Here is a 22346-nt window from a genome sequence, read left to right as displayed (position 1 = left end):
TAGAGATACTTTCCTGAATGTGGCACATGGGAGGGATTCCAGAAAGAACATGGTAGTCTCTCTGAGTTGAAGACTTGGAGATGAGGGGTGAGCAAGGCTAAGATACGTGGTGCAGAGTAACAGAGAAAAGGAATAGAACCAAGGAAAGAACTCCAGAGATCTCCATGTGATCTGCGTTGTGGCTGAACACTGACCTGTGCATACTTAGAGTGGTGTTTGCAGAGGCTGGACAAAGAATGATTAATGGGAACTGAACAACTACCAGGAAGTTTTAAGCGGAACAATCCTAAACTAATAGGATTGGAAGCAAAGACAGTAAAGAGATGTTGTTTAAATACTTAATATAGACTGGAGAAGGACCACATTTAGTATTAAGGTAAGAATAAATGCACCAACTGAGGGAAGCTTATGAACAGTGACTTAGCTCCAGTCCAAATAAAACGTAGTGCTCTTTAAAGGACTGCAGAATTATGAATTATGACATCCAGCACTGAGGCATTCTCAGTGACAGGAATGCAGTGAAAAGGCCCCTTCAGGGGAGTAGAAAATGGCCCGTATGAGTAAAATAAATAAGGTAGACAATAAAAATAGATCAAAAAAGCAATTAACTATAAAAGGATAGGAAATATACTAAAGAATTTAAAACAAAGCCATCAACAAAATGACCTAACTAGAAGATGTGGAAAAGAAATTGTAACTCGTAAGATAAAGGAAGACGACATTAAATGGACACAGCAGCAGATTGGACTCTATAAAAATGAGACCAAAGAAATTGGAGATTGCAAACTGTGCTACCAAATAAGGAAAGGAAGGAAGGAAAAAGACAACAAAACCAATAGAACTGCTATGACCTGTGTTTACATAGTGAGTTCTAGAATAGCTAGGGCTATGTAGAAAGACCTTGTCTCAAACAGCAACAACAAAAATAAAAATAAGTACCCTGTACAATGGGTGAAAATATTTGTAAGTCATATATCCCTAAAAGCACACAGAGAACTCCCTAAAACTATTCAGAAATAGGAGAAGTTCTTGAAGAGACATTTCTCCAACGAGACTATACCAGTGAGAAACCATTCAAGGTATTCATCATTAAGGAACTGTAAGGCAACCACAATGGATACTGCTGCATACCTAACGGGTAACTGTTATCAAAACAAAACAAGAACCCCAAACCACAAGATAGCAAGTGTTGGTTGGTAAGAATTTGCTGAAACTAGAAGTCTTGTGTACCATGAATAGGAACATAAAACAAGTGCAACCACTTTGGACAATATAGAGTAGCTCCTGAGGAAATTAAAAATAGGATTATCAGGTCTGGCATCAAGGTGGCATACACCTTTAATCCAAGCACTTAGGATCTAGGGGAGCCTATTTAGAGAGTTCAGAATAGATAGCCAGGGCTACTTAGAGAGACCCTGTCTCCCCCAACCCTCCCAAAAAAGAAATACCATATGATCCAACAATTCTCCTTTATGTATATATACAAACAACTGAAGGCTAGGTCTTGAAGAGATGTTTGTAAATAAATATCCCTGACAGAATTAGTCATAGTAGTTGAAGTTTTTATAAGATTTTTAAAAAAAATAAGCATGTTATATAACAGAAAATAGTTACATGCTATATTGTGGATAAAGAGAACATATGCTAAGTAATATCAAAAAAGAACTAATGTTGCTCTATTCCACATGCACAAGGTAGCTAAAAATAATCACTTTATAAGAAAGTAGAATGCTACTTGCCAGGGACTGGGGAGAGTGGAGAATGTAGGATTTCTGGTAATAGATGTTTTTAGACTCAGACTTTGTGTCCTAAGGATGGAAGGTAGTGATGGTTGTATATAGCCTTACGAATGTGCTTATACTAGAGCTGAGCTGATGAGCTGAGGCTTTCCCAGAGGCCCTGATAGCATGAAAAAGGAACACAGCTCCTTTTCAAAACCAGGAACATGTTTTTCTCTGAGACCCTGGTGTATAGAGAGGAAAGTAGCTACTTCTCTAAAACCAGGAAGTGGCAGAGCTGATAATGGCTTGGGACTGGGGCCTTGGGGAACCTTGGTTTGAGACCTTGAGGACCTAGTTCTTCCCACAGCAAGGGGCTATAGTTATCGTTTCCAAGGCCAGTATGTACTCTATCTGTAATGTTCTTAAGATACCCCATGTTCCCTTTGTGTAACATTGCCTGATTAGCTTCTTGTTGACTAGTCCCACTTATGATAGTTCTGCTGACTCTGTTTCACTTCTTTCCTAAAAATAGTATGTAAGATGCTGTACTTCAAGCTTGCTTGGCTTAAGACCCAGCTTGTGCAAGACGTCCTGATCACAAACTTTATTATCTTCTCTATCTTCGTCTTTATCTTCTGATCTTCCGGTCTTTCTCTCAGGAGTCAGTCTTTGAAGAATGACCTGCTTGATTCAGATCATTATTTAATTGTACAATTGAGAATGGTTAGGATGGTAAATAATGTTAATGTGTATGTTGTCAAGTTTTTAAAGTTCAAAAGTTTTTACTCATTACAAAGCATATACAGACTTGTCTAAGCTCTAGTTGATGCTGATACAGTGCTCTCGTGTGCTCAAATTTTCCTCATGTTGTAGATTTTTGTAACAATTACTGTTCAGAGATTGTATTCTCATACTTGTAAGAAAACTGCAGACTAATTGTCAGAATTAGCTCTTGGATGCATGCATTACGCTCCTTAGTATAGATAGGTACCAAGCAATGTAAGAGTGGGCTCACGAAAGTTTTTTTAGGTACAATAGGATTATACTACTGTTTATTGTCAAACTATGTTAGTCTTGTTCCAGGAAAAAATAAATAGCCATACATTGTTTTTATTTCATTTATATCATGTGTAATTTTCTTCTTACAGATATATCTACATTATAATAAAAAACAGTTTGAGTGCTGCCAAGCCTGATTTGTCCTTCCCCCCTTTGTGTTTTTGTGTATGTGTGTGTGTGTGTGTGTCTGTATGTATGTATGTTTGCCTAGATGTATGTAGGTGGCCGAAGACTCCAAAAGAGGGTGTCAGATTCCTTGGGTTGAAGTTAGAGGCATTCTGAGAGCCCCACTATGGGTCCTGGGGTCTGAACTCTGGTTTCAAGATTGAGAAGCAAGTACTTAAACTGCAGAAACATCTCTCCAGCCCCTACTCATTGTTTTTAATGCTCTATTCTAAATTTAGATATCCAAAGAGAAGAAGAGAAAGTAAAACGGTCTGTGAAAGATGCAGCCAAGAAGGGCCAGAAGGATGTCTGTGTAGTTCTGGCCAAAGAGATGATCAGGTCAAGGAAGGCTGTGAGCAAGCTCTATGCATCCAAAGCACACATGAACTCTGTGCTCATGGGGATGAAGAACCAGCTTGGTAAGGCCCAGGTACCTTACATTCCCCAATAATGCTGTTATTGTTACTGTCAGCACTGGTTTCCTTGCATAGGAAGAATAGGTTCAAGTCTGGTTTTTACTTTTTACACTGTCCTAACTAGGTACTGTATAAATGTAAAATATAATTGTCACTATTGATTTGTTATTTTTTGCCAGTGTTTTTGAAATAGATTCTACCTTGATGTCTGTTTAGAAGTTAGGATATATTGAATGTATATGCTTAGCTGCAGTTTGTACTCCACCTGACACTTGAATACTTTTTATAAAATGAACATGGCTCTTGAGTAGTCTGTTTTTAAAATGCCATGCCTTCTCATTGCATATGGTTACAGTCCACATTCTCAGTTTGATCTTGGAGGTCCTATGTGCTCTGACCTCATCTCCTTGTCTCCTCTGCATCCTTCTGTACTTCTCTTTCTCTTCCTGGACCAGAACCAGCTTATTCTTATCTTAGAACCTTTACATTTGGAGATCTCTCTGCAAGTACACACTGGTCATTGTCCTTCAGGTCTCAGTTCAGATGTTAGGCACACAGTGAAGCCTTTTCTAAAGCTTCTCTCAACAGCACATGACAGTGTCTTTAATTTCTTTATAATTCTTTTCTCCTTTTTTTTTCTTTTGAGACAGGGTTTCTCTGTGTAACAGCCCTGGCTCTCCTGAAACTTATTATGTAGACCAGGCTGGCTCAAACTCACAGAGATCCACCTGCCTCTGCCTAAGTTCTGGGATTAAAGGCTTGTCCCTCCAAGCCTGGCTTCTTCTAAGTACTAATTTCTAATGAAATTAACTTGTTTGACATACCCCTGAGCTATATCTCTAGTTCTTTTCTGTTCATTTAAATTTTTTGAATCTCAGTGTGCAGCCCTGGAACACATAGATCCCTTTGCCTCTGCTTCCTGAGTACTGGATTAAAGGTGAGCACTACATGGCCAGCATTCATTTGTTCTTAATGTAAATATTGTGCCCCCTTATTAGAGCTAGAATCCTAGTCTGTCTAGCCCATGGGTATATCTCCAGCTTAGAAGAGTGTGTGATCATGGAATATCTATGAAGAGCACTCCCACAACATAGTCAAGTGCTAGTGGCTGTTTTTCTGTGTATATAGTTGTTTTTCATATATATTCTTAATATTAAACATGTAGCAGAATTCTTTATTCATTAATTCAATTTTTAGATACTTTTATTATGTATTATTTAAATATTTATTTATTTAGTTTTCTTTTATGTATATGAGTGTTTTGCCTGCATGTATGTCTGAGTACCATGTGTGTGTAGTACCTGCAGAAAAGGGCATCAGATCCAGTGGAACTGGAAGTATATACAATTGTTAGTGGCTGTGTATGTACTGAGAATTGAGCCCAGGTCCTCTAGAATTGCAGCCAGTGCCTTTAACCACTAAGCCATATATCCATCCCTTTTATCTTACTTTTATTTATGTGTATTCATGTATATGTCTGTGTACATGCTTGTTGGTGCTTGCAAAGGCCAGAAGAGGGCATCAGATCTCCCTGGAGCTGCAGTTACAGGTGGTTGTCAGCCAACTGATGTAGGTGATAGAAACTGAGATCCTGTCTTTTGCAAGAGCAGCAGATGCTCTTAACCACTGAACGAACCATCTCTATAGCTGTATTTATTATTTAATTTTTTTCTAGCTAGTTTTATAGCTTTTTCCCCCTTTTCTTTTTTCTTCCTCTTTTCCACATCCCAGTTTTGATCTTAGAACTTCAGATCTCAGGAAGCCCCTCAGCACATGCAGACGACGTGATATCTCAATCTAGATCCCTTATGTAGCAGGTGTCCGGGTCTAAGTATTCTGTACTGACTCTGTTTCCAGGTAAAACTTGCAGAACTCATCCAGGTTCAGGCATCTTCACTGCCTATTATTGTAATGCTTCTTATACACCTTGGCTGCTTATTTTTAGGCATTTGTAAGATTTTTCAGCAATAGTGTGCTATTCCCATAGTAACTGAAGGTTGCAGTCTTGAACAGTACCTTTGGAACCTAGGTCCCTTCTTGACTTTGTTATGTCAAAACTCACTAGACTCATTATGGAATGCATCATTTTGTGTGTGTTGCGGGGAGCTATTGTTAGTGGTGGTTGTTTTTGAGACAGAGTCTTATAGCCAGGCCTGGAAATCATGATTTTCCTGCTCACTCTCCTTGACTATATTTCTTTTGTTTCAATTCAGTACATTGGCTTCTGGTTTTCAAGTGTATTTTTTTTTGTTTGTTTATTGTGCCCATAAATTGTAGTCATCTTAGAAATTCTAATACTTAGCAGCTAACAGACTCTCATACTCAGAAATAGCATATGAAACTTTTTAGTTTGAGTTTTGACTCAGGAAATTAGGAAATTATATTCTGCATTTGAGTCTACTTTAGGAATCTATACGAGTAGATCAAACATTGAAAATAAATTCACAAAAGCACCAGAAGAAAATATGTTTAAAACGCAAGAAGCTGAAATGAAAAAATCTTTTCAGGGTCAAATAAAAAATCTTATAAAGGAAAAGGTTGATAATGAACAAGTTAAAAAGTATTCCCCATAAATCCAAAAGAAAAAGTGACTAAGCAATATGCAAAAAATTGATAGCTTAATCAAAAGCCTTTTGAAAACCATTTTAAAAAATTATACAGAGACAAAGGAGAGTAAATGGATATATAAAAATTCTCAATCCCAATAAGAATTCAAACTATGCTATTTTGTTACAGAATCTTATGTAGATCAAGCTGGCCTTGAACATCCTATGTAGAAGATGACTTGGTACCTCTGTTCTTCCTGTCTCTACTTCCTCTCAAGTACTAGGGTCAGAAAATGTGGGTCTCTGAATGAAGGCGTAAGTCACAAACAATGCCACAGCAGTTTGGAATTATGATTAATAGGGTAGTATTTATTTAAAGGGGAAAAAACTTACAGATCACCGTCAGCCCCCTGTACAACCAGGAAGGGAGTCTAGTCGCCGGCCGAGCAGGAAGTGAAGAGAGCGAGAGAAGGAAGTGGCCGCTTTTTTAAAGGGAGAGAGACCACGCCCCAATGGGCTGGTATCTCAGCGGCTATAGGCTGGAGGAGCGGAAGGACCTCCCGCAACATCTGAACCTGGTTTTATGATGCTGGGAAACTGAACCCAGAGTTTCATGCATCCTCAGCAAATACCATACCAACGGATCTGTATCCCTAACCCCCAAATGTACTTTGGAATGAGATGATCACATTCTGTCAGAGGGTAAAGTATAGGTTTTTGGGGGTGTAAGATGGCTCTCAGCATAAAGGTGCTTGCTGCCAAGCCTGATAACTCACGTTTGGTCTCCAGGACCAGGACCCATGGTGGAAGGAGACAACTGACTCCTGCAAATTATCCTCTAGAGTTCGCGTATACACACACACACACACACACACACACACACACACACACACACACACACACACCATGGCATGCTTGCCCCGGCTAATAAATATTTGGAATTGGTAATTGAATATTTTGGTATAGTGCCTATAATCTCAGTACTTGGGAGGAAGAAACAAATCAGTGAGTTTAAGGCCAGCTGTTTTCTTTTATTCTTTCTTCTTTTTTTTCTTTTTCTTTTCCTTATTTTTTTCTTTTTGCTTGTTTTTTTAAGGCAGGGTTTCACAGTGTAGCTCTGGCTGTCCTGGAACTCACTATGTAGACTAGGCTTGCCTCAAACTCACAGGAATCTGCCTATGTCTGCCTTCCAAGAGCTGGGATCACATGCATTTACCATCATTCCCAGCAGTCAGCCATTTTCTTCTAGAAGATTTTCCAAAGGAGTCAAGTAATATATTCTTTTTTGTGTGACTTTTCTTTGAGAATTAACAATTTTTAAGTTATCTTTTATATTTTTTATAAACCTGACATGTATCTGTAGGTCATGTTATGGTCATTTGCTTTCATGAGATTTTTAACTTTCTTATTTGCATTTCTGACTTGGTGTTGAATTTAATCATGGCAGTGTAATGTGAAAAGAGCAAGTACAGGTCAGACATGACAGTGTATACCTTTAATCCTGCACTTCAGAGGCAGAGGCAGAGGCAGAGGCAGAGGCAGAGGCAGAGGCAGAGGCAGAGGCAGGTGAATCTCAGTTGGAATTGGAAGCCTCCTGGTCTATATAGCCAGTTCCAGGATAGCCAAGGCTACATAGTTAGACCCTATTTCAAAATAATATAAAAAAAAAAGTGGAGTGTTATCAGAGGTTCTCTCCTGCCCACCAGTTCCCAAACAACCACTCAGATGCTCATTATTACTACTTATAAATGCTTGGCCAGTGGCTCAGACTTGTTACTAGCTAGCTCTTAAATTTAAATCAACCCATATTTTTTAAAACTATGCTTTGCCATATGGTTTGTGGCTTACCACCTCATTTTTTACATGTCTTGCTTCCTCAGTGCTTTCTTCTGTATCTCTGCTTGCCCCCCCCCCCCACATCCTGCTTTGCCATAGGCAAAAGCAGCTTTATTTCTATCTACCAGTGAGAGCAACACATATTAGTGTACAGAATGATCATCCTACAGCTTTTTTTTTATTAGACCGAAAGGGGGAAAATACTGTTTGAAAACCCTTCTGTATGCTATGAAAATATATGTTGCTCTCATTGGTTAATAATAAAAGCTATAGCCAGGCAGAATATGGCTAGGAGGAAAAGTCAAACTGAGTTGAGGGAGAAGAAAGGGCAAAGTTGGGATTGATGCAAGCCCAAGAAACAAGATGCCAAAAGACTGGTAAAAGCCATGGTCATGTGGCGATACATAGATTAATAGAAATAGGTTATTTTAAATGTAAGAGCTACTTAGTAATAAGCCTGAACTATAGGCCAAACAGTTTGTAATTAATATTAAGCCTCTGAGTGATTATTTAGAAGCGGCGGCAGGACAGGATGGGACAAAGAAACCTCTGTTTACAGTGGAGTCCAAACTACTGTGTAAATGTTCCCACTCCTTGGGAGGCAGAGGCAGGAATATCTCTGTGACTTTGAGGCCAGCCTGGTCTCAGAGTCCCAGGACAGCTAGGACTACATAGAGAGACCCTTCTCAAATAAATAAATAAGCAAGCAAACACATAAATAAATAAAAAGAAATAGGTGAGGAGTGGGAGGCAGAGGTGGGAGAGATGGCTCAGGCTGGTTAAGTGTGGGCTCCATCTGTCCCCTGCTCAGTCTTTTCATGCAGATGGACTGAAAAGCAAAATTCATTCTTCCTTCCTTTCTTTCTCTATTTCCCCCTTTCCTTTTCTTTTATGCATAAATGTTTTGCCTGCCTGTATGTATTTGTGTGCACCATGGCATGCCTGGTGCCATGGGGACCAGAGGAGAGTATCTGATCCCTTAGAACTAGAGTTGAAGACAATTGTGAGCTGCCCTGTAGGTACTGGGAACCAAATCCATTTCCTCTTTAAGAGCAGCAAGTGCTCTTAATTGCTGAGCCATCTGTCCAGTCTTCTTTTATTTATTTATTTTTCTTTTTTTCTTCAAGACAAGGTTTCTCTGTAGCTTTGGAACCTGTCCTGGAACTCGATCTTATAGACCAGGATGGCCTCCAACTTACAGAGATCCACCTGCCTCTGCCTCCCAAATGCTGGGATTAAAGGCGTGCGCCACCACCACCCGGCCACCTGGCTCTCAGTCCTCTTTCTGTTGAAGAACAGTAAAAAAAAGGGGGGGGGGTTTACACAATATATGTATGTGTATGTATATATGTATATGTATATATATATACATATATATATATGTATATATATATTTACTCTACATGTGTTGAGAGCATACCTGCCACAACACATGTGTGAAGGTCAGAGAACAGCTTTTGGGAGTCAGTTCTCTCCTATCATGTGGATCTCAGGAATGGAATTCAGGTCATCAGATTTGTCAGTAGGTGTCTATGCACATGGAGCCACTTACCTGATTCCATATATATATAATCCATATAGATAGATATTTATATATCTATCTATATATATTTATTTTTATCTCTATATATGGAATATATATGGATTAAAATATGAATGATACAGACACAATTATTTTAGGAATATAATAGAAAGCAAGTACTTCAAATAAACTTAAACAGTAAGCTTGATCAAATCAATATATGTTTATAATTGCAAACTGCTAGACACTGGAAAGCTGTAAAGGGGAACTAAGAGTCAAGGAGGTGTCTTTCAGGCCCGGAAAGGTCTGAAGCAGGGTATGAGGCTGAGTGCATGTGTGTGGAGGGTTGGGTATTCCAAACTGAGAGGACTGGAGGAGTCAGAGAACAGTGTTTGTAACACTAAAGGGGACTGGGAGGTTGGAATGCCGAGCAAAGGTGAGGTGTCGGGAAAGAAGGGGCAATGAGGTGCAGAGTGTTTACAGCTTAGGAGACCAGTTTTTAAAGACAGCTCGAAGTGCTGCCTGTTGTAGTGACAGTACAGAAAAAGGGCAGTGGGAGTTAGAAGGCGAGATATTTTGGGGAGATCAAGGGAGGTATTTGAGTGGAAGGATTAAGTACGCAGAGACAGCTGAAACATCTCAGGCTGTGTTCAGGAGAGTTTGACAGCAGTGCACTAAGGAGAAAGTTGGAAAGTGGAGCTGGGAAAGAAGGTTGAAGTCAGAGTCCTCAGTTAGCTTGAGGGATTGTAACTTCATTTTGTGAGTATGGAGAACTCCTCTGGGCTGTTGTCAGTGCACGGACACCTGAAGCTGAAGATGCGGCTTACGGCCTGAGAGGACATGTAGTGTACTGGGAGTCTGAGTCAGTGCATCTCCGGAGTGCAAGGGCGAATCTAGAGAGAGTGAAAGCCAGAGGGAGGTGTTGTGACCCTGGCAAGACTGTGGAGCCAGTAATGAAGGACACTGAGAACTCAGAAGAACTTGCCTATGACAGGTTCCACTTGGAACTGAGCGGGCTAGCTCCATGATATCAGTGGCTGTGATGGAGGGTTGTATGCCAGGAAGTTTAATACAGCTGAGGGGTAACAGGATGGAACCCAAGAAGGAGGCAAAGGGAAGTCTTTGTTCTGGGAGTGGAAACAAGGAAATAGTATAACCAGCGCTCCCAGGCACTGTTTGTCAGTTTTGGCCCCAGTGTCCTGCATCCCAGCCCCAGCCTGTGACTGTTCAGAAGTGATCTTTTTTTTTTCTTAAACTATTCCTCCTATTAAAATGTACCTGTCGCCAGGTAGGTGATGTTAAACCTTGTCAGCTATTAATATATTGTCGTGATTAGTTACTTGGCAAGCAACAGCTTTCTGACAGCAGCTGCTTGCAGAAAAAGACAGATGATGAGCATGTTTTGATTGGGGGCAAGAGTTAAGAAAGAGGTTCAAAGGTGGGGCAGGAGCAGAATTACCATATGATCTGGCAATTCTGCTTCTAGGTGTGTACTCAAGAATTGGAAGCAGAGGCTCAGATATGTGTATCATCATGTCCCTAGTGATTTGTAGTAGCCAAAGGGTGGAAGCAACACAAGTGCCCATTAGTGGATGGAGAGATCAATAAAATGTTTCCTACATGTAGTAGGAGCTGCAGGGCTGCATTCCGCCACCCAGCTTCTGCCACCAGCTAGCTTTACTCGAAATAGCAACACACAAATTTTATTCACTTAAACACTGTTTGGACCATTAACTCTAGCTCTTACAGGCTAATTCTCATATCCCGATCAACCCATCTCTAATAATCTGTGTAGCATCAATCTTACCGAGAAAGATTCAGCATGTCTGACCTGGCAGCTTGCTTCATGGCGTCTGCCCGGGAGAGGGGAGCATGGCCTCTGAGCTCACTTCCTCTTCCTCCCAGCATTCTGTTCTGTTTACTCCTCTCACCTATGTTTTAACCTATGAGGGCCAAGCAGTTTCTTTATTATAATTAACCAATGACCTTCCTCCATCACCTACACATGTTAAAATATTATTCAGCTTGGGGCTGTGAAGATGGCCCAGTGGGTAAAAATGCTTGCTGTGCAAACAAAAGGGCATGAGTTTGAATTCCCAGCAACCATTAATAGCTGAGCATGGCCACTCATGCATGCAGCATCAGGGCGTTAACAGATAAGCAGATCCTAGGAACTATTTTGGCTGGCCAGCCTGCTCAGCCAAAATAGGAAGCTTCATGTTCAGAGAGAGACCCTGTCTCAAAAAATAAAGTGAGTAGCAATAGAAGACAAAACCCAGTGTCTGACCTCTTCATGTACAAGCTATGCAAACCCGAGCATACTTGTGGACATAAACCATGAACATACAAAATAATACTCATTCTTAAAGGGGAGAAAACTCTGACATACGCTACAATGGATGAGCTGTAAACACACCTCTTAACAAAGGTTAGAGATTGGCGCATATCTCCAAGTACCTAGAGTTCAGCTAATTGTTTAAAAATGCAGCAAACATTTATAAAATGTTGTGTTCATACCTTGCTTGGAAATCAACTCCACTTTCTCTAAATACAGAATCTTCAATTGTTGCAGAGGAGGATAGGGCCACTCTGTCCATCTGTGTGACATTCTTGGTCAGCGTGCACATAGTATAAAAGTTCATGGTATCCTTGGCCCTGGAAGATGACCGTGTATGTGGAAGATCACTGACTCATTGTGGCTCTACCTGTAGCATGGGTCGTTCTGGGAAGTCAGCGCCTCCATTTCCTGTGAGGTTCTGAAATAGACGCAGCTGTTGTCCACCTGCTGCAAGTAGTCACAGTTGTGTCACCACGTGCCAAAACGTCCTTCTCTTTGACGTTCGCTGGGGTTCTTACTTTTCTTATTAACAGACCGAAATTGTAAACATTTCTAGGGTAAAATGTGGTTTTCACCTGCTTGGTCAGTTAGCATATTCATCTCTCTTGCCTGGATTTTTTCATTGTTACAGTGCTGAGGGTTGAGCCCCAGCCTGCGCATATGCTAAGCAGGCCCTCTGCCATTGGCTTGTGCCTCTAGCCCCACTCTGTGTTACTTTGAAATATATGTTATTATGATTATAGTTACTCTACTGTGAAAAATACATTTCAAAAGCAATTCCTACCTTTTGGTCAGCAGTACTCGTTTATCCCCTTCAAATTTCCTCCTGGCTGGCATCCTCTGGAAACCATTAGATAGAACCATTGTTCTCTGCTTCTGTAATCTTAGCTTATTAGCATGTCCATGTAGGTGGTATGTGTATTTTCTGTTTTTCATGTCTGCCTTACTCCACTGACTAATTATGTTTTTCAGATTCATCCTTATTGTTATGAGTGACAAGGACTTTCTCCCCCCTTTAAGGCTGAGTATAGTTTTCTGCTGTGTTATGGTAGTTTGGTGCCACTGTAGCCAACATACCTGACCTAGGATGACAGGTTTATTTTGACTCTTTGGTCCATTAAGGTAGGGAGGGCAGAGCAGAGCAGAGCACATTGGAGTGAAGAGGTTACAGAGAGCAAGACGAGAAGCAGGGGCTGGATCTAACTTACGGAGGACCTCTCATAGTACCCACTTCTGCCAGGCAGACTCCAGTTCCCAAAGTTCCAGATACTCCCAAATAGTGCCGCTACTAGACATCGTTAGACTGATTCTTAACTCAAAGAAACTATTATAATTAACAAATCCAGTAAACTTACAAGTAAAAAAAATTGGATAGAGCCTGCTCAGGGCCATGAAGAGTGGGAGACAAAGATCCACGTGCCCGCCCAGGGCTCACTCACTATACACATAAAAACCCACTTCTTTCTTTCCTATTGGGATGCCTTTTTTGTAATTCTGATACCTGGGAGCCTAAGGCAGAGGGTTGCCATGAGTTCAAAGTGAGTCCTAGGCTAGTCTGAGCTACATAGTAAAACTCTGTCTATAAACAAAAGTCCCCCCTCCCCTCCAAAGTATTATTGGGCTACAGTATTATTGCGCTCAGGAGCAGAACCCTGGCCTGGCATCTGAAGCTCTAGTTTCAGTTTGTCTCCCTACCTATGTGGGGCGAGGAGGAAACGACGTGGGAAGAGTGGGCCTGCTTGTCCCTGACTGGTCTGGCCATCTCCTTTCTCTACAGTGACCTTTATTACAGATATGTCCCTTCTCTACCTAATCTGTTTTTACTATGGAAGGATGTGGGGTTTTTGTTTTGTTTTGTTTTATCTGTTAAAATAAGTCCACTTTTACCCTTCATTTTATTAAAATGGTCTCATACTATTTTGTGTATGTTATCTTTCCATCCCAAGTATAAATTCCGTTTGATCACGGTGAATTATTAGTAATCACTTTCCCTTCCTTCTCCCTTCTTCCTCTGGCTCTTATATGCTTGACTTTTATTTACAATATTTTGTTGAGAAATCTTGCATTTCTGTTCACTTAGTGACATTAGCTTTTATTTTTCATGTAGGTCCCTAGTCTGATTTTGGTACCAGGATAATGTTAACCTCAGAAATTTGTTTGGAGATATTCACTTTAATTTTATGGAAGTTTGAGAATAATTAATTCACCTAACTCTTTTGTAGAATTTAGGAATTAAGCTGCCCAGTCCTGTGTGTTTCATTAGTGGGAGACTTTTTATTACTGACTGAATTTCCTTGATAGGTCAATGTGCATCTGTAGCAGGCTTTCTTTTGAGCCACCAACCAGATCACAAATCATGACACAGAGACTTATTATTAGTTATGAATGCTCCGCCTTAGGTTAGGTTCATCTCTGCTAGCTCTTAGAACTTAACCTGTTTCTCTTCATCTACATTTTGTCTCACGGCTTTTTAATCTTTCTTTTTTTTTCCTGTATCTTTTCTGCTTCTCGAGTCTGGATGACTGGTGACTGCCTGGCTTCTGACCCTGGGCTTGTTCCTCTCCTTCTCTCCTGCTGCCAGCCCCGCCCGTCCCTCTTTTGCCTAACTATGGGCTCTTCAGCTTTTTATTAGATCAATTGGATGCCTTAGGTAGGCAAAGCGAAACAAATTCAACACGTCTTCACATAGTAAACAATTAAACAAATGCAATACAAACAAATGTAGCACATCTTTACGTGGTTAACAAAGGCAAGGGAAATAATGTGACACACCTTCACATAGTTAAAGTCATATTCTGCAGCAGAAACAAATGTAACACATTTTTGCCTCAGTCAAATAACATTCTACAACATGTCTAGCCTAGGAATGTATTGTTTTTCTGGATTTCTGGATGAGAAGCACACAGGAGGTATCGATAGGTACTTCTTACCTGCTTGTGTGCCAGTGGTGTCAGCTATTCAAGAGCCAACACCACGGGTGTCAAGCATGCTCAGTGTTTGCTGCACATCTTGGTGACCGGAGTCCATCCCCAGCACCCACTATGAAGGAGAGTCCCAACTCCTGAGGGTTGGTCTCTGGTGACCTCAACACGTGCTCTTTGGACTGGAGATAGAGATCATTGTTGGTGCTTGTCCGGCATGTACAAGGCTTTGGGTTCCACACCCAGCACCACAAATAAAAAATACCAGTTCCCCTGAGAGATGTGGTGGGTAGTGGCTTGGAACTCACTACCTAGGCCAGACTGACCTCAGGCTCACACATCTTCTGCCTCTGCGCCCTAGTGCTGGGTTTGGAAAACTGACATTTCACTGATGAAGCTGAAGCAGCCAATAGGAAGACAGACATGAGACTCACTTGACACATAACCAAACTAGAGAACAAGTTAGTGAGTCTGCTCTGAATAAAAATTAAATCGAGTTCTCCTCAGTGGCACCTCCAGCTTCAGGAGGTCTAATGCCCTCTTCTGACCTCCTTATATACCAGACAGCCTCACTCATATGCACAGACTCAAATCTATACATCCATACACGTAATTAAAAACAAATGAAGAGCCGGGCGGTGGTGGTGCACGCCTTTAATCCTAGCACTCAGGAGGCAGAGACAGGTGGATCTCTGTGAGTTCGAGGCCAGCCTGGTCTACAAGAGCTAGTTCCAGGACAGGAACCAAAAGCTATGGAGAAACCCTGTCTCGAAAATCCAAAAACAAAACAAAACAAAACAAACAAACAAAAAAAAACCAAATGAAGAAAGCAACTTTTCTGGTCTGCTTTGGTTTTTGAAGTTGTCTTTTTATGTTTTATTTTCAAGATTACCTCTTATTCCCTCCTACTGCACCAGGTTTCTTCTCTTCTTTATAGCTAATCATAACTTTCTCAAACACTCATTTCATTTTTATTATTTATTTTACACTTACTTATTTTATATTTATTATTTATTTCATTTTTATTTGGAGAAGACTCAATAGCTTGCTCTCAGTGAGCACATGCACTCATGTAATAGCTGGCAGCCAGTATTCCAGACCCAGTGCTGGGGCGCAGAGGCAGAGGATGTGTGAGCCTGAGGCCAACCTGGCCTACACAGTGAGTTCCAAGCCACTACCCGCCATGGAACCCAGAGCCTTGTAAATGTCAGAGAAGAACCAATAATGATCTATATCTCAGTTGACTATTTCTTTTTTCTTTTCTTTTTAAAAATTATTTATTTATTTATTATATATACAGTGTTCTGTCTGTCTGCATGCTTGCTCGCCAGAAGAGGGCACCAGATCTCATTACAGATGGCTGTGAGCCACCATGTGGTTGCTGGGAATTGAACTCAGGACCTCTGGAAGAGCAGTCAGTGCTCTTAACCTCTGAGCCATCTCTCCAGCCCTCAGTCGACTATTTCTTATCGTACTAATTTTGAAAATTATTGTTGCATTAGTTTGTGTCTGTCTACATAAGTGTGCATGTGGAGGTCAGAGGACAGATCATAGGGTTAGTGCTTTCCCTCGGTTGTGTGACTTTCAGGGGTCAGACTCAGGCCATTGGGCGTGGTGCTCAGTGTCTGTCTGCTGACCCATCTGGCCTCAGCTATTTTACACTATTTTATATGGTCCTAGTCCACTCTCTGTTTCTATAACAGAGTCCCTGAGGTGGCTACCTGATAAAGATGATTTTGTACTTGGCAGTTTTGGTATCTAGAAGTCTCATCATTTTGGTGCCTGTGAAGGCTTCATGATGAGTGACTTCATTAACAGCAGCATGTGTGAGAAAAATTTCATGGGGAGGCTCAGGAGCCAGGCAGGACTGCGCCTTTTAGAGAAATAAGAACTAACGCACTTTGTGAGACCAGCACTGCCGCTTCCATGGTACCATTCCCTGTGGTCCTGTGCACTCCTAGAGGTTCCGTCACCCCACCAAGCACTGTATTGCCTGAGCCAGCAATCTGCTATTTGCATTTCAACTGAGTGATCACTGAGAAGTGCTAGTGTACTCTGCTGCAGAAGTAAGACACAGGCCACACACACAGCATGTTTTCATACTCAGAGCCACATGGGATTCGCCTTTTATCTTCTTTTTCTTTGTGTACACTTGAACAATGATCAACAGTAACTTTAGCATTTTCTTTATTTTTGTGTATTTGGGTATGTGTGTGAGTGTATGTGCATGTGTGCAAGTGCACACACCTGGGAATGTGCAGAGTTCGGAGGAAGATGTTGGGTATCCTGCTGTTTCACCTTATTTGAGACAGGGTCTCGCTGATTTTGGAGCTAGGCTGGTGGCCGGCAAGCCCCAGAGCCCCTCCTGTCTTTTTACATACATTTAATGGTGTGGGTACTTTGTTGCTTGTTTCAGCCCTCGTAGATTCTTGACCCTTCCTCAGATTCTACTTGTTATAAATTACTGTTTGACTTTCCTATTCCAGTGCCAGAGAACTGAAGAACTCTCTGCCCCTAGCACCTGCCGCACCTCACACATCCTCGGTGTATGTTAGACAGGCATTTTCCTGCTCACTCGTGTTTTCTGTTAGTAGTGAAAGGTTCCTATAGTCTGGATTCTGCCAAAGTTAAATTTTCATTGCCTCCTGGCTTAGCCAGGTACTGCAGTGCAGGAAGAGTGTGGAACTTGCAGTGAATTACTTGCTTTATAGTGAGTGGTAATTCTAGGAAGTTTAAATCTTGAAATTCCCTAACACATCAGGTTGCTCACCCTTTACTTGACATGTTAACGATGAACACAGAGAGGGGAATGGCCATTTGCTTCTTTGGCAGTTTCTTGGAAAGAAGATATATATAGTATGAGATCACAGAAGGCTTTTCCCTAGCAAGGGACTGTAGCTGTGTGTTGACCCACATAAACTTACTCAGTTTTAACTCTCTTTATCTCACTTTTCTGAGGAACAGCAACAGGCTCTTCACAGAGCAGGCACTGTCCATCATCTAGTGGGTGGGAGAGTCTACCTGGGTAGCTGGAAGCCTTCTGTTTTCCACTGTGGTTCTAACCTTAGTCTAGAACCCTGCCTCTCATTTGCAACTGTCTCCAGGTGTCATACCAAATCTCCCTCCCTGATGGTCAGCTGCACGCAGACCTTCAGGCCACTCTCCACAGTGGTGCTCAGAGAGTTCACACCATAATATCCTTGTCTTAGTTTGGGTTTCTGCTGTTGTGATGAAACACCCCCCACCACCACCACCAAAAAACAAGTTGGGGAGGAAAGGGTTTATTTGGCTTATGATTCCACATCACAGTTCATCATCAAAGGAAGTCAGGACAGGAACTCAAGCAGGAACATGGAGGCAGGTTGTGATGCAGAGACCATGGAGGGATGCTGCTTACTGACTGGCTCATCATGGCTTACTCAGCTTGTTTTCTTATAGAACCAAGGACCACTAGTCCTGGGATGGCACCAACACAATGGGCTGGGCACTCTCCCATTAATCACTAATTAAGAAAATGTCCTACAGGCTGTGTACAGCCTAGTTTAGCGAGGTGTTTTCTTAATTGAGGATCCTTCATCTCAGATGACATGAAACTATCCAGCACACCTAGGTGGGACTTAGTTTCAAAGAATGACCTCTCAGCCATCCAGCACAGTGATACACCACAAAAACATGGCAGTAAGTTTGGTAGTCTACCCACCAGAGCAGTTCTGAGCTGGGCTCTCTCAGTCCACATTCTGTCTTTTCAACAGTCCTGGCTGATGCAGCCTTTCCTTTTCAGCTGTCCTAAGAGTAGCTGGTTCCCTGCAGAAGAGCACAGAAGTGATGAAGGCTATGCAGAGTCTTGTGAAGATCCCAGAAATCCAGGCCACCATGCGGGAGCTGTCCAAAGAGATGATGAAGGTGATTGTGCTGGTTCTGCTTTGTCTCCAAACCCCTGAGAGTCCTCTGAGCTGGGGCTGGGGCTGGGACTGCTCCCACAAGTGTTCTGAGAAAAGGAACAGATGTTGTTATCTGCTTGAAACCATTTTGTGCAAGCATAGTAGAGGCTGGGTGGAATCGTAAGTGTTGGGAAGAAGCACAGCTTGCCTAGATCTCCAGAAGGGATCCATCCAGTGATGGGGTCTGTGGGCTCCAGCAGGAGGGAAGAGACAAACGCCTTTTCACTGTCTGCTCTGAAGGCACTAGTGAAGCTGGCAAGGGAGGTGATTTCATTCTTACAGTGTTAGATATAGCAAAATGCATGTTACACTTCGATGATCATTCTTGTAACCTCTCAACTTTGCCTGTCATTGTAAAAGCAGCCCTAGATAGCATTTAAACAAAGTAACTGTGGCCCAAATCCTTTGTTTAGGAAACACCAGATCTGGCCTGCAGACTGCAGTTATTTATGCCTATTTTAACCACAAAAAAGGAGGAGAACCAAATGGAAAATATATAGGCACCTGCCACCCAAGGATAAGGGTGTGGCAGGAACTACACTAGGGGTCTCCAGACAGGGCCAGGGATCCGAGGAGGGATTGCTACTGAACCACAACTGATAGCACGTAGCATTTTCTCCTGTCTTGTTCTCCAGGTGCCCTCTTGGGGTATTTTACACAGGACATTGAGTTTTAAAGTTACCAGGCAACCCAAGATCTCTTGGATTATCTATAAGTAAATCTGGAGCTGAACCACAGGTGTGTCTGCCCTCATCATCTGAGCTGACATCTTGTATGAGTGCTGTTTCTTAGTTTAGACTTGTGGTCTGATAACCAAGAGTATGCAACTCAAATCCTGTGTGTGGATCTCCTCCTACCTACCAGAGTGTCTTATCTGTGAACGTGAACCATACACTGGGCACTGGGGGCAGCCAGAAGGGGTGTGCAGACAGGCTGGAGAAAAACAGATAGGAAAATACCGTAAAAGTCCAGAGCCCAGCTCTTTAGAAAGAAAATGCTTGGGCAGTAGCAGTTAACATGATCAAGTGTGTCCTTTATATCTGGGATGTACTCAGACTGGAGATTAGAGGTGGATGGTGGGCTCCAGGCCTGCACATTTTAACTTAGGTGGCCACCAAAATTTGAGTGAATGAATTAATAAAACAAAAAATCCTGTAAGCTCCTTTCATAAATGTTCATAAAGTGGTTTATGAACATTAAAGTTTGTTTTGAAGGAAGCTTGTGTATTGTAGATTCTAGGACTGAGTGCCAATAGTGATGCATGGTTGCGTGTATATTGAGGCTACCCATGGTGACCCAGCTCTGAAAGAGCGGACACATGTTCTTAGACTTTGCATTTGTCCCCAGTGTCTTGCTCTGTTGGCTGTGTCAGGAATTAGATGAATGTCTGAATGAACCAATAGATAGATGATACCCTCTCTCCAGAAAGAGGAGGACTGTTACAAGTTCTTTTACCCAATCAACAATTATTTATTGATCCTCTTTTTGTTTGAGTCTTTGGTTTTCCTAGTCTGTGGGGTTTTGTTTTGGTTGAGACAGGCTACAGTCGTCATACTCCAGCCTGCCAAGTGCTGTTTGTTGAACAGTAGACTCCAGCATAGGAGTAACTTCAGTTACCTAGGCTATAGGGCTCCACCTTGACGACCATGATATGAGCTTGTTCACAGGGTAGGGAAAGGGGCTCAAATTGGGCTAGGCAATAGTAGATCTGTGTCATGGAGAGTCACCTCAGGTAGGGAAGCACAAGGTCTAGAAGGTAAGTGATTTGCTGGGACAGGAGCAGAGACCAGAGCTGTCACTGCCGCCTGCTCCAGGCTGTGTAAAAGAGCTATGCCTCTTGGTTTGTAGAATACTAGGGTTCCCTTCTGGCCTTTTGTCTGGGACCCCTTTCTGACATGGAAGGTGCTTTTCTGACCCTTTGCTCTGCTAACAGACACCGAGTGGCCTCCTCTGGAGTTGGGGGACACTGTTAAGCAGGACAATTTCAGGGCTTTGGAGAGCCTTTTGTTTGTGCCTAACAGTGGTCCCTTGCTATTTTCTTTTTAAAAAGTGTGTTTCCATGCATGTGCATGCACATGTACACACATGCATGTACATGTGTGAACACTATTGCATGGTGATATATACACATTCGCATGGATGTGTGCTGTGTGCATGTGGAAGCAGAGGTTAGCATTGGGTACCTTCCTCTATACTTGCCATTTGTTTTTGAGATAGACTCTCTCTGAACCTGAAGCTCACCAGGCCAGCCAGTTAGCCTAAGAGACCACCCTGCCTCTGCTAAAACACCCTCCCTCCCCGCAGTGCTGGGTACAGATGTGGGCTGTCCATGCCTAGCTCTTGAAGTGGGTGCTGGGCATTTGAAAAGGTCCCCAAGCTTTTGTGGCTCTTTATCAGCTGAGGCATCTCTCCACCTCCTTGCTTCTTTTAGAAAAAGAAAGCTGCTTCATGCTGCCAGGCACAGACTTCCAGTAATACGACTGACCTTGCTTTGTAGGTCAGGAACTCTTGACTTCCTGTAAGAGAGGTGATCAGAGTTTGGTGATGGATTGATACTCAGCATACCCACCCACCAGATTAACTTTACCAGCAGCTGTAGCTGTGACCTGCCACGCTGGGATTTTTTTTTTTTTTTTAGCATTTTCTGGATTCCCTCCCTGCTCACGCCTCAGGCCTTTGTTATCCTGTTGTCTCCTGTGGCTCCAGCCAGTTTCATCCTGTTTCAGGTCCTATTTGCTGTGTTAGGGCAGTGCTTTCCAGGCAGCTCAAGGGTGTGCTCCTGAGGCCTGCTGCCATAGTCAGGGTTCTAGAGGAACTGCTACCAGTAGCTGCGGCCTCCAGTCCTGTGAACTGAGAGCACAGTTTCCCTTTGGGTCCTTGTCTGAGAGGCCGTCCTCCGGCATTTCCTTTCCACTGACTCCCTTGTCACCTGGGAAAGGTGGACTAGACTCAGCGAGACTACAGCTCCCTCTGGGTGCTGTCTAGGGGTGTTGGGAACACATGTAACATTGAGCGAGATGGCATTTTGTTGTCTATTCAGGCTGGGATCATAGAGGAGATGTTAGAGGATACATTTGAAAGCATGGATGATCAGGAAGAAATGGAAGAAGCAGCAGAAATGGAGATTGACAGAATCCTCTTTGAAATCACAGCAGGTATGGGCCTTCCTCCCACAGGTAGTCAACACTGGCTATTGCATCTTTCCTCTATTGGAATGTGCAAGGTACTTCTTGAGGGATGTGCAGTAAGAGGGTGTCCAGTTTTCAAGGAACAGAGGATTCTTAGTTTCTGATTTTCACAATAGCTGAAAACAGCTTCTAGGAATTTGAGTTAGTATAGACCTGACTTTAGTATAAAACATGTCTGTGTTGAACATAGAGATAAACAAAATAGTTATTTCTAGGAACTTCATAACTTTTTAATTCTGAGTTTTCTGAATTTTATGCTAATAAAATGGTGGGATTTCATTTTTATTTTGCTTTAAATTGTTGGGAGAAGGAAGGTATTTTGAGAAAGTATTTTGTGAAAATTTGGAAATGGTTTAGATTTTTGTTTATTTACTTGATTTGTTTTGGTGTTTGAAGTGTCTCATTTTACAATCCACTGTGGTCTCAGACACTCTTCTTGCTTAACCTGGAAAACTGGATTACAGGTGTTTACCCCATACCTGGCCAGGACTGGATTACAGGTGTGCACTCCACACCTGGCTAGGACTGGATTACAGGTGTTCACCGTACACCTGGCTAGAACTGGATTACAGCTGTTTACCCCCACCTGACTAGGACTGGATTATAGGTGTTCACCTCACACCTGGCTAGGACTGATTATAAGTATGCACTCCACACCTGGCTAAGACTGGATTACAGGTGTTCACCCCACAC

At 42.2% G+C, this 22346-nt stretch overlaps 1 protein-coding gene across 2 annotated transcripts in view; it reads left to right on the top strand.

The window, feature by feature from the left end:
• Chmp3 (charged multivesicular body protein 3) overlaps positions 1 to 22346 on the top strand; it is a 40662-nt gene that overhangs the window by 13261 nt on the left and 5055 nt on the right. For both annotated transcript variants that reach the window (XM_026788018.1, XM_005364761.3), the window contains 3 exons: positions 3185 to 3364; positions 18306 to 18427; positions 21506 to 21620. In XM_026788018.1, the coding sequence (XP_026643819.1) occupies positions 3277 to 3364; positions 18306 to 18427; positions 21506 to 21620 (325 nt within the window). In that variant the 5' untranslated portion in view covers positions 3185 to 3276. The remainder of the gene's footprint in view (positions 1 to 3184; positions 3365 to 18305; positions 18428 to 21505; positions 21621 to 22346) is intronic.

Source organism: Microtus ochrogaster, assembly GCF_000317375.1.
Source record: "Microtus ochrogaster isolate Prairie Vole_2 chromosome 14 unlocalized genomic scaffold, MicOch1.0 chr14_random_3, whole genome shotgun sequence".
Taxonomy (NCBI): Eukaryota; Metazoa; Chordata; class Mammalia; order Rodentia; family Cricetidae; genus Microtus; species Microtus ochrogaster.
This window is presented reverse-complemented; position numbering and strand designations above follow the sequence as displayed.